This window comes from Malaya genurostris, chromosome 2, assembly GCF_030247185.1.
Source record: "Malaya genurostris strain Urasoe2022 chromosome 2, Malgen_1.1, whole genome shotgun sequence".
NCBI classification, from domain to species: domain Eukaryota; kingdom Metazoa; phylum Arthropoda; class Insecta; order Diptera; family Culicidae; genus Malaya; species Malaya genurostris.
Genome location: NC_080571.1, coordinates 160790232 through 160803231, shown reverse-complemented (window position 1 = coordinate 160803231; position 13000 = coordinate 160790232). Strand labels below are relative to the sequence as shown.

The 13000-nt window shown below is 42.4% G+C and overlaps 1 protein-coding gene across 1 annotated transcript; it reads left to right on the top strand.

The window, feature by feature from the left end:
* The first annotated feature begins 7433 nt into the window (after nt 1–7433).
* Nucleotides 7434–12368, top strand: LOC131428946 (uncharacterized). The gene has a single exon (XM_058593004.1). It carries the CDS (start codon nt 7434–7436, stop codon nt 12366–12368), a length of 4935 nt encoding a protein of 1644 aa, XP_058448987.1.
* Nucleotides 12369–13000: the final 632 nt, after the last annotated feature.

The following is a 13000-nucleotide window of genomic DNA, read 5'->3' as shown; positions in this document are numbered from 1 at the left end:
TGACACTAAATTTCGATGTTTTATGCAGTTTTAAGAGTTTTGGCATCAAAAAAAATTTTCGATTTTGGAAATTTCATGTACTCCCCCCTATGGTGATTTTTCAAGATCGATAATTGTCAAACCTTTACCACCGGGCAGCACCCCTTAAGCATGTCCGATTTAGGTCAAATTTTGCATGAAGGCTTTTTTCGAGGTGCTTAAACTTTTGAGCACTAGAACTTTACGAAAATAGAGTTGATCCCAAAATTTTGGCACCCTTATATATACAAGAGCGGTAAAAATCAACGTGTTTTGTCGGTTACGTCACTTATACCATCATATATCTGGAACCAAAAGTCACAACCATTTGATCTTCGAACTTGATCAACGGCCCGACAGTAGCTTTCAAACGAGCCCAAGTTTGTTAAAATCGGATCAGCCATCTCTGAGAAAATTGAGCGCGTTCAAATACAACGCTTTTTGTCGATTACGTCACTTATACAATCATATCTCCGGAACCAAAAGTCACAGCCATTTGATCTTCGAACTTGATCAATGGCCCGCCAGTAGCTTTCAAACGAGTCCAAGTTTGTTCAAATCGGTTCAGCCATCTCTGAGAAAATTGAGCGCGTTCAAATACAACGCTTTTTGTCGGTTACGTCACTTATACAATCATATCTCCGGAACCAAAAGTCACAGCCATTTTATCTTCGAACTTGATCAATGCCCCGATAGTAGCTTTCAAACGAGCCTAAGTTTGTTAAAATCGGTTGAGCCATCTCTGAGAAAATTGAGCGCGTTCAAATATCTTCGAAAAGTGCACACACATACACACACACACACACACATACACACACACACACACACACACAGACATTTTCCGATCTCGTCGAGCTGAGTCGAATGGTATATAACACTATGGGTCTCCGAGGCTCCGTTCGAAAGTCGGTTTTTCCAGCAATTCTAATACCTTTCTATAGAGAAAGGCAAAAAGCCTTCTTAGTCCACTTAGTGGGATTTTCATATATCTTGAAAAATCACCATAGGGGGGAGTACATGAAATTTTCGAAATCGAAAAAAAATTTTTGATGCCAAACGGCTTAGAATTGCATGAAACGTCAAAATATAGTGTCATCTCGAAAAAAAAATTTTTTGAAAATATCGACTTTTTGGGACTTAGAAAAAATATGAAAATTTTTCTAAGTCCCAGAAAGTTGATTTTTTCAAAAAAAATTTTTTTTGAGATGACACTAAATTTCGATGTTTTATGCAGTTTTAAGAGTTTTGGCATCAAAAAAAATTTTCGATTTTGGAAATTTCATGTACTCCCCCCTATGGTGCTTTTTCAAGATCGATAATTGTCAAACCTTTACCACCGGGCAGCACCCCTTAAGCATGTCCGATTTAGGTCAAATTTTGCATGAAGGCTTTTTTCGAGGTGCTTAAACTTTTGAGCACTAGAACTTTACGAAAATAGAGTTGATCCCAAAATTTTGGCACCCTTATATATACAAGAGCGGTAAAAATCAACGTGTTTTGTCGGTTACGTCACTTATACCATCATATATCTGGAACCAAAAGTCACAACCATTTGATCTTCGAACTTGATCAACGGCCCGACAGTAGCTTTCAAACGAGCCCAAGTTTGTTAAAATCGGATCAGCCATCTCTGAGAAAATTGAGCGCGTTCAAATACAACGCTTTTTGTCGGTTACGTCACTTATACAATCATATCTCCGGAACCAAAAGTCACAACCATTTGATCTTCGAACTTGATCAATGGCCCGCCAGTAGCTTTCAAACGAGTCCAAGTTTGTTCAAATCGGTTCAGCCATCTCTGAGAAAATTGAGCGCGTTCAAATACAACGCTTTTTGTCGGTTACGTCACTTATACAATCATATCTCCGGAACCAAAAGTCACAGCCATTTTATCTTCGAACTTGATCAATGCCCCGATAGTAGCTTTCAAACGAGCCCAAGTTTGTTAAAATCGGTTGAGCCATCTCTGAGAAAATTGAGCGCGTTCAAATATCTTCGAAAAGTGCACACACATACACACATACACACATACACACACACACACACACACACACAGACATTTTCCGATCTCGTCGAGCTGAGTCGAATGGTATATAACACTATGGGTCTCCGAGGCTCCGTTCGAAAGTCGGTTTTTCCAGCAATTCTAATACCTTTCTATAGAGAAAGGCAAAAAGCCTTCTTAGTCCACTTAGTGGGATTTTCATATATCTTGAAAAATCACCATAGGGGGGAGTACATGAAATTTTCGAAATCGAAAAAAAATTTTTGATGCCAAACGGCTTAGAATTGCATGAAACGTCAAAATATAGTGTCATCTCGAAAAAAAAATTTTTTGAAAATATCGACTTTTTGGGACTTAGAAAAAATATGAAAATTTTTCTAAGTCCCAGAAAGTTGATTTTTTCAAAAAAATTTTTTTTTGAGATGACACTAAATTTCGATGTTTTATGCAGTTTTAAGAGTTTTGGCATCAAAAAAAATTTTCGATTTTGGAAATTTCATGTACTCCCCCCTATGGTGCTTTTTCAAGATCGATAATTGTCAAACCTTTACCACCGGGCAGCACCCCTTAAGCATGTCCGATTTAGGTCAAATTTTGCATGAAGGCTTTTTTCGAGGTGCTTAAACTTTTGAGCACTAGAACTTTACGAAAATAGAGTTGATCCCAAAATTTTGGCACCCTTATATATACAAGAGCGGTAAAAATCAACGTGTTTTGTCGGTTACGTCACTTATACCATCATATATCTGGAACCAAAAGTCACAACCATTTGATCTTCGAACTTGATCAACGGCCCGACAGTAGCTTTCAAACGAGCCCAAGTTTGTTAAAATCGGATCAGCCATCTCTGAGAAAATTGAGCGCGTTCAAATACAACGCTTTTTGTCGGTTACGTCACTTATACAATCATATCTCCGGAACCAAAAGTCACAACCATTTGATCTTCGAACTTGATCAATGGCCCGCCAGTAGCTTTCAAACGAGTCCAAGTTTGTTCAAATCGGTTCAGCCATCTCTGAGAAAATTGAGCGCGTTCAAATACAACGCTTTTTGTCGGTTACGTCACTTATACAATCATATCTCCGGAACCAAAAGTCACAGCCATTTTATCTTCGAACTTGATCAATGCCCCGATAGTAGCTTTCAAACGAGCCCAAGTTTGTTAAAATCGGTTGAGCCATCTCTGAGAAAATTGAGCGCGTTCAAATATCTTCGAAAAGTGCACACACATACACACATACACACATACACACACACACACACACACACACACACACACACAGACATTTTCCGATCTCGTCGAGCTGAGTCGAATGGTATATAACACTATGGGTCTCCGAGGCTCCGTTCGAAAGTCGGTTTTTCCAGCAATTCTAATACCTTTCTATAGAGAAAGGCAAAAAGCCTTCTTAGTCCACTTAGTGGGATTTTCATATATCTTGAAAAATCACCATAGGGGGGAGTACATGAAATTTTCGAAATCGAAAAAAAATTTTTGATGCCAAACGGCTTAGAATTGCATGAAACGTCAAAATATAGTGTCATCTCGAAAAAAAAATTTTTTGAAAATATCGACTTTTTGGGACTTAGAAAAAATATGAAAATTTTTCTAAGTCCCAGAAAGCTGATTTTTTCAAAAAAATTTTTTTTTGAGATGACACTAAATTTCGATGTTTTATGCAGTTTTAAGAGTTTTGGCATCAAAAAAAATTTTCGATTTTGGAAATTTCATGTACTCCCCCCTATGGTGCTTTTTCAAGATCGATAATTGTCAAACCTTTACCACCGGGCAGCACCCCTTAAGCATGTCCGATTTAGGTCAAATTTTGCATGAAGGCTTTTTTCGAGGTGCTTAAACTTTTGAGCACTAGAACTTTACGAAAATAGAGTTGATCCCAAAATTTTGGCACCCTTATATATACAAGAGCGGTAAAAATCAACGTGTTTTGTCGGTTACGTCACTTATACCATCATATATCTGGAACCAAAAGTCACAACCATTTGATCTTCGAACTTGATCAACGGCCCGACAGTAGCTTTCAAACGAGCCCAAGTTTGTTAAAATCGGATCAGCCATCTCTGAGAAAATTGAGCGCGTTCAAATACAACGCTTTTTGTCGGTTACGTCACTTATACAATCATATCTCCGGAACCAAAAGTCACAACCATTTGATCTTCGAACTTGATCAATGGCCCGCCAGTAGCTTTCAAACGAGTCCAAGTTTGTTCAAATCGGTTCAGCCATCTCTGAGAAAATTGAGCGCGTTCAAATACAACGCTTTTTGTCGGTTACGTCACTTATACAATCATATCTCCGGAACCAAAAGTCACAGCCATTTTATCTTCGAACTTGATCAATGCCCCGATAGTAGCTTTCAAACGAGCCCAAGTTTGTTAAAATCGGTTGAGCCATCTCTGAGAAAATTGAGCGCGTTCAAATATCTTCGAAAAGTGCACACACATACACACATACACACATACACACACACACACACACACACACACACAGACATTTTCCGATCTCGTCGAGCTGAGTCGAATGGTATATAACACTATGGGTCTCCGAGGCTCCGTTCGAAAGTCGGTTTTTCCAGCAATTCTAATACCTTTCTATAGAGAAAGGCAAAAAGCCTTCTTAGTCCACTTAGTGGGATTTTCATATATCTTGAAAAATCACCATAGGGGGGAGTACATGAAATTTTCGAAATCGAAAAAAAATTTTTGATGCCAAACGGCTTAGAATTGCATGAAACGTCAAAATATAGTGTCATCTCGAAAAAAAAATTTTTTGAAAATATCGACTTTTTGGGACTTAGAAAAAATATGAAAATTTTTCTAAGTCCCAGAAAGTTGATTTTTTCAAAAAAATTTTTTTTTGAGATGACACTAAATTTCGATGTTTTATGCAGTTTTAAGAGTTTTGGCATCAAAAAAAATTTTCGATTTTGGAAATTTCATGTACTCCCCCCTATGGTGCTTTTTCAAGATCGATAATTGTCAAACCTTTACCACCGGGCAGCACCCCTTAAGCATGTCCGATTTAGGTCAAATTTTGCATGAAGGCTTTTTTCGAGGTGCTTAAACTTTTGAGCACTAGAACTTTACGAAAATAGAGTTGATCCCAAAATTTTGGCACCCTTATATATACAAGAGCGGTAAAAATCAACGTGTTTTGTCGGTTACGTCACTTATACCATCATATATCTGGAACCAAAAGTCACAACCATTTGATCTTCGAACTTGATCAACGGCCCGACAGTAGCTTTCAAACGAGCCCAAGTTTGTTAAAATCGGATCAGCCATCTCTGAGAAAATTGAGCGCGTTCAAATACAACGCTTTTTGTCGGTTACGTCACTTATACAATCATATCTCCGGAACCAAAAGTCACAACCATTTGATCTTCGAACTTGATCAATGGCCCGCCAGTAGCTTTCAAACGAGTCCAAGTTTGTTCAAATCGGTTCAGCCATCTCTGAGAAAATTGAGCGCGTTCAAATACAACGCTTTTTGTCGGTTACGTCACTTATACAATCATATCTCCGGAACCAAAAGTCACAGCCATTTTATCTTCGAACTTGATCAATGCCCCGATAGTAGCTTTCAAACGAGCCCAAGTTTGTTAAAATCGGTTGAGCCATCTCTGAGAAAATTGAGCGCGTTCAAATATCTTCGAAAAGTGCACACACATACACACATACACACATACACACACACACACACACACACACACACACAGACATTTTCCGATCTCGTCGAGCTGAGTCGAATGGTATATAACACTATGGGTCTCCGAGGCTCCGTTCGAAAGTCGGTTTTTCCAGCAATTCTAATACCTTTCTATAGAGAAAGGCAAAAAAGGAAACGCTTTGTACTTAACAACCAAAACCAAAAACAACACCAAAATTAAACATAAAAGGCAACCATGACTGACAACAATAACGACCCCCCTGACCCAATGCCCCCCGCCTCCTCGTCTCTGCCAGCATTTATGCAAAATGGGAGCGAGATCGAAACCCAAATACTCCTAATGAGAGCAGCGAAAGACGCCGAAGGAAACATCGGAAACCTACCGAAAGATCCTTTTCTTATCCACCAAGAATTATTCAAAGCCCTCGGTGGAGAACCCACAAAAGTCATCACAGCAACAAGAGAAGCACGGGGATCTCAATACGTCCTCAAAACCTCAAACAAAAATGCGTACACAAAACTAATGAAAATGAAAAATCTCGGACCAGGATACCCAATCGAGGTCACGCACCACCCTATCTATAACAGGGTACAAGGTTTGATACGAGACTGGGATACGATTGAATACACAAATGAAGAAATGTTAACAAAACTACGATACCAAAACGTTATAGAAGTGAGGAGAATTACAAGAAACGAAAACGGCGTCAGAGTCAACACACCAGCACTAGTTCTTTCCTTCTCCGGTACCAAACGGCCTAGTAAAATATATATCGGAATGATCCGTATAACAGTGGAAGTATACTACCCAAACCCTATGCAATGTTTCCGGTGCGGAAAGTTCGGACACGGAAGCAAAAATTGCAACAACAACGAAACCTGTATAAACTGCAGCCAGGAACATGCGGTCTCCAGAGAAACACCATGCAACCAGCAGCCTAAATGCATTAACTGCAAAGGAGCCCACACAGCCCGAGCAAGAGACTGCCCAGTCTACAAGCAAGAACTCGCCATCATAAGATTAAAAACAGACCAAAAGATAACTTTCCCAGAAGCGAGAAAAATCATAACAGCACAACAATCCAAATCGTACGCACGAACTGTGACAGGCACGCATGACCTAAGAGATGAGACAATCAACGAGTTGAAGAAGGAAATTGCTGAACTGAAAAACCAATTTCGTGCGAAGGCAACCGAAATCTTCAACAAAAAAGATGCCGAAATCACACAACTAAAAAACGAACTGCAAGCAACCAGAGCCATGAATGAAAAAATTCAAGCGGAAATAACAGCAATCCGAAACGCGATTCCAGCATCCAGCGACAATCAGTTCACCGTGAGAGGTTCCAAACCAACAATTACGACCGGACCGGACAACGCTACCGGCAGCGATCGTAATAAAGCACAGACCAAATTGCTAAGCCCAATACCAATAACTCTTGCCGAAGAAATGAACATAAACAAAAAAAGGAAAACTGAAAACCAAAAAACAATAATACAACAAGAAGCACAAAAAATGAAACAGCAAAATACCACTCCCAGAACTTCTTCAAACTGGAACACCAAACCCAAACCAACAGAAATTGAAAATCTCAACCCATACAGTCCGCAATCTGACAATTGTTTATTCAGTAACTCACCAACCGAGTACTCCGACTCCCAGGAGAGCTCTATTGAACTCACAGAATAGTTATACACCAAACAAACAAACAATCCTCAGTTATGCATATAAAGGACAAACCCAGCCAACGCACCATCACTTCACATCCAAACCTCAGTATCGTATGGAAACTAAAACCGAACAACGAAGAAAACACCAACACTTATCCACATAATGGATCGCCCTCCCTCGAGTCACCCCTGTACGCGAACGTTCCACTACATAGTGATGCTCTTGCTGCAGCCGGTGGCTCTGAGGACCCGGGCTCCCCCCGGGTAAGTGATTGTGAACTTCCCATACCAAAATGGTACTTCCGCTCAAACCTTCCCAGGCAAATCTACCAAAGAACGCACTACACTTCGATATACCCTGCAACACGAACAGGAAGAAAACAACAACCAGTCCCACATAATATAAAGCCCCCCCTCGAGCCATCCCCGAACATGAACGTTCCATATTTACATGATGCACTCATGACGGCAGATGGCTCTGAGGAACCGGACAACTATCCGGTAAGTAAACCCGTATCAGCAAACCCAGTACATCCTACTGGCTACCGTCATTACAGTCCGTCAGAACGATGTAACATGGATCGGACGAAACTACAAAACCCAAATCGCCATCCAACCCCAACGGCAATCGACAGCTACACCAATGCAAACAGCAAACAACCCAAACAAGCCCCCTTCCCAGAGAAGCCAAACAGTGTAAATACCATCAGCAAAATTCCACATAATGGACCGCCCTTCCTCGAGTCACCCCTGCGAACGAATGTTCCACCTCCCAGTGATGCTCTCGCCGCAGCTGGTGACTCTGAGGACCCGGGCCCACCCCGGGTAAGCGACCTTTACAACGATACACCCGAACAATATTTCCGCCCAAAATTTTCCAGACAAACCAACCTGGGAAAACGCTACCCTGGAACACAGCTGACAAGGAATCAGCACACAATTCCACATAATGGAAAGCCCTCCCTCGAACCATCCCCGAGCACGAACGTCCCACTTTCCAGTGATGCACTCGTATCGGCTGGTGGTTCTGAGGAACCGGGCATACTCCCGGTAAGCATGATCTCATCAATACTAATAGTACACCCTACTGGTAATCGCCCTCGCAACTCAACAGATTTCAGCAATCCCAAACAATCGGTCAAGCACAGCCGTATAAGCCCACCTTTCCAACAACCCCCGTTGGACAGCGATCCTAACCAGAACACACATAATCTCGGATCGGATAACCCACCGAACACCGACAAAGAAATAAACACTAACCACGAGAATCAACAATCGTCGCCAACACAGCCCCCATCTAGGCCAGGAACAAACCAACCCCAACAAGCTCCGGAAACTTCGGACTCAGACACCGACAATGATCTAAACGACGGGAACCGCAACCATCCCGAAGCACTGACACTGCAGTGGAATATTAACGGCCTTCGCAAATCTCTCGGAGACCTACAGGTGCTAATCAACAAACACAACCCGTTGTGCCTTGCACTGCAGGAAACACACTTGGCAGAAACACGCGATCCTTCCACATGGCTTGGAAACAGGTACCACTGGGAAACAGCAACAGGAGAAAATATCTACCAGACAGTAGCGTTGGGAATTAGAACGGACATCCCATCCACATCCGTCACCCTGAATACAGAGCTGCTGGCGGTTGCCAGGAGAATACACTCACCCACGGACATCACAGTTGTATCGATATACCTACCGCAAAGAGTAACAGGAATAAAAAGAAAGATGCTAAACATAATCCAGCAGATCCAAGGCAACTATATCATATTAGGTGACTTCAATGTTCATCATCAAGCATGGGGATCCCGTACAAGCAATAAGAGGGGAATCCAAATTCTCGAAGCAACAGAAGAAAGTGGAGCGACGATCATTAACGACGGAAGCATGACCTTCTACAGAGGTAAAACCGCATCAGCAATAGACCTTTCCATTGCATCCAACCCTCTAGCCGATACTCTAAAATGGAAAACCATAAACGACCTCGGACTCAGCGACCACCTGCCGATAATCACACAATCAAGCCAGCCGACCCCCGCTTCCAGTCGGAGGCCTAGGTGGATTATAGAGAAAGCTGACTGGGAGAAGTATGAAGAAGCCATTGATAAACAAATCAACTCGGAACAATCCTATAATCACCTAGAAATCACGGATATAATAACCAACGCAGCGAAAGCCGCAATACCGCTAACCAGTGAAAAACCTCCAAAACAGAAAGTATACTGGTGGAATCCAGAAGTAGAAGAAGTGATAAAAAATCGGAGAAGGGCGCTACGTAAACTACAAAAAACTCCCACAGACCACCCCCCAAGGCTGGATCGCGAAACAGAGTTTAAAAAACAGAGAAACATTTCAAGAAAAACCATAATTGAAGCCAAAGGTCAAAGCTGGGACCGATTTATTGATGGAATATCCCCCGACTCAACCACAGCTGAAATGTGGCGCCGAGTCAATGCTCTTAGTGGCAAAAGAGGAAGTAACGAAATCACCGTAAAAAGTAATGGGAAACACCTTACCAAACCTGAAGAAGTTGCAAACGAAATGGGAAATTACTTCGCATCCCTATCAGACGACAAAGCCTTAAATCCCAACTTTCTAATCAAAAAGCGAAAAGAGGAAAGATACAAAACTATTTTCCCCCCTGATTCTGGTCAAAACTTCAACGCGCCTATCTCAGCAGAAGAATTAACTTACGCACTTGCACAAGGCAAGGGAAAATCAGCCGGTGAAGACGGGATAATATATCCACTTCTGCAACACCTGACACTGAAAGGAAAAACAGCGCTACTCAATTGTTTTAACAATTTATGGCAAAATAGCAGCATCCCTAAGGAGTGGAAAACCGCTCTGGTAGTACCCATCCCCAAAAAGTCCGGCACGCACGAAATACAGAACTTCAGGCCCATCAGCCTCCTATCATGCCTAGGGAAATCGCTCGAAAGAATAGTTAACCGCCGACTATCAGCATTCATTGAAAACAATAATCTTATCGACCCCCGGCAGTTCGCTTTCCGGCAAGGCCGAGGCACTGGAACACACCTAGGGACCATGGGGCAAATCTTGAAAGAGGCCCAGAAGAAGAACCTACATGCTGACATAGCAATCCTCGATCTGGCGAAAGCATTCAATACAGTATGGAGAGAAGGAATCCTCCGTACCCTCAAACAATGGGGCATCACCGGCCAAATGGGAAATTTCATCAAAAGCTACCTTCAAGACAGAAATTTCAAAGTCATAATCGGCAACACCACCTCTAAAACATTTCCAGAGACAAACGGCGTCCCCCAAGGCTCCGTCTTAGCTGCCACGCTATTCATAATAGCAATCAACCCACTATTAGACCATTTCAGCAGGGAGACCAACATACTCGTCTACGCCGACGATATCGTGATAATAACAGTAGGAAAAAGAATAATTCAAACAAGGAGAGCCCTACAGAAACTAATAAACAGAGTGATCAAATGGACAAAAGTAACTGGATTCCAAACAGCTCCGGAAAAGTGCGTTCTCGCACACTGCTGCAACTCACATCATATAGCAGCAAACAATCCCATTAAAATTAACAACACAAATATCCCGTTCAAAACTCTGCCTAAGATACTTGGCATCACAATAGACAGGAAACTCACTTTCACCCAACACTTCAAACTGCTGAAAAAGGACTGTGAAAGCCGCCTCAGACTCATTAAAGCCATCTCAAGTCGCAACCCCAAGTGGAACAGAAATACGGCGATAAATATCAGCAATGCCATCATAAACAGCAGACTGTTTTACGGGGTAGAAATTACCTGTCTGAACCGGCATGGAACCAGAAAAGTAATTGAACCGACTTATAACAGATCCATCAGAATAGCCAGTAACCTGCTCCCAAGCACACCAGCAGATTCAGCGTGCATGGAGGCTGGAGTGCTGCCTTTTCGCTTGAAAGAAGCCGTAACAACATACCGCCGGATCACTGGTTTCATCGAAAAATCAAGTGGAAATCAAAACATACTTCAGGAAATACTTAACGAGATACACCGAGAACTTGACATCTCATCCCCCATACACATAGCAAAGCTCCATAACCTGAGAACCAGGGAATGGGACACACCAGAACCAAAAGTTGACACTTGCCTCACCCGCTTCGTAAAAGCCGGACAAGCTCCTACAGCAGCCAAAAACCACTTTAAGGAACTGATGAACAGGAAATACCAAAACCACACCCACATATACACGGACGGATCCAAGAACAACAACGGAGTAGGTTTAGGCATCTACCTACCTAACAGCAACGTCAGCCTCAGCCTGCACAGACAATGCACAGTTTTCTCCGCAGAAGCCGCGGCAATTGCATACGCAATAGTAAACAAACCCACAGCCACCCCGACAGTCATCTTCACCGACTCACTAGCCGCACTCACAGCAATAAAGGCTGGCAAAGCAAAACACCCCTTCATACAATACATCCAGGAAAATATCGAGGAAAACGTTACACTATGCTGGGTGCCTGGGCACTGTGGCATTACCGGCAACGAAAAAGCAGATCGACTAGCAGCAATCGGAACCCAAACCAGACGTAAAATAACAAAGGAAATACCTGGTTCTGATCTGATAAGCATTATAAACGAACAGGCTCGGTACAGTTTCATTAACCAATGGAGGAGAACACGCGGAAACCTGCATAAAATCAAAGGAGTTCTCACGAAATGGAGCGACAGAGAAAACCGTTGGGAACAACGTGCTCTCTCCCGTCTAAGAACCGGACATACCCGAGTCACCCACCAGCATATCTGCACGAATGTGCCACCACCAGAATGCCTGACCTGTAAAACCCGACTCACGGTAGAACACATTCTCATCAACTGTCCGGAATACGAAGGACCGAGGATCTTCTACAACATGTCAACGTCCTTAAGGGAAACACTAAGTAACGATCCGGTTCGAGAACAAGTGTTAATAAATTTCCTGAAAGATGCACAGCTATTCGATGAATTATAATGCATTTTTCCGAACTAGAAAAGTCAGTAAAAGGAGAGCAACGCTAGCGCGGGCCAACCGCCGGGGGCTTCCCCCGGGGTTGTTTTCCCGCGGCCCCATGCGCAGAAACAGCAAACTATCACCACCAACAACGAAAATGCCAGCCCACATCGAACATCCATCATCCACCATCAACCACCAGGAGAGAAAAATGACAAAGTTTCAATAAACGCCAGCGCGGACCAACCGCCGGGGGACTCCCCTGGGGTTGTTCTTCCCGCGGTCCCAATGCGCAAAACCGTCGAGCCATCACTAATAATCGAAGATCAACACTCAACAAAGGCAAAGTCAGCAATCATGTACACTTAATGCTACTTTAAAACATGCTTCTAAAAGTCCAATGTATACATCCCCTTTTTTCGATACCACCCGGCGAACGACCTTGCATGGTTAAAACCGGGTTTAAATAAACGCTATAAAAAAAAAAAGATATCCTATGTAGCAAACCTAATTTACTATTCTCATCGTTTGAATAGAAAAATACTGTTAAAATCATAGTTTTGAGTAACGCAAAGGTTTATATGACAAATCATATCCTTCGAAAAGGTGAATGTGAGAGCATGGAACTAAAGCTTTCAGAATGTCAATTCAGG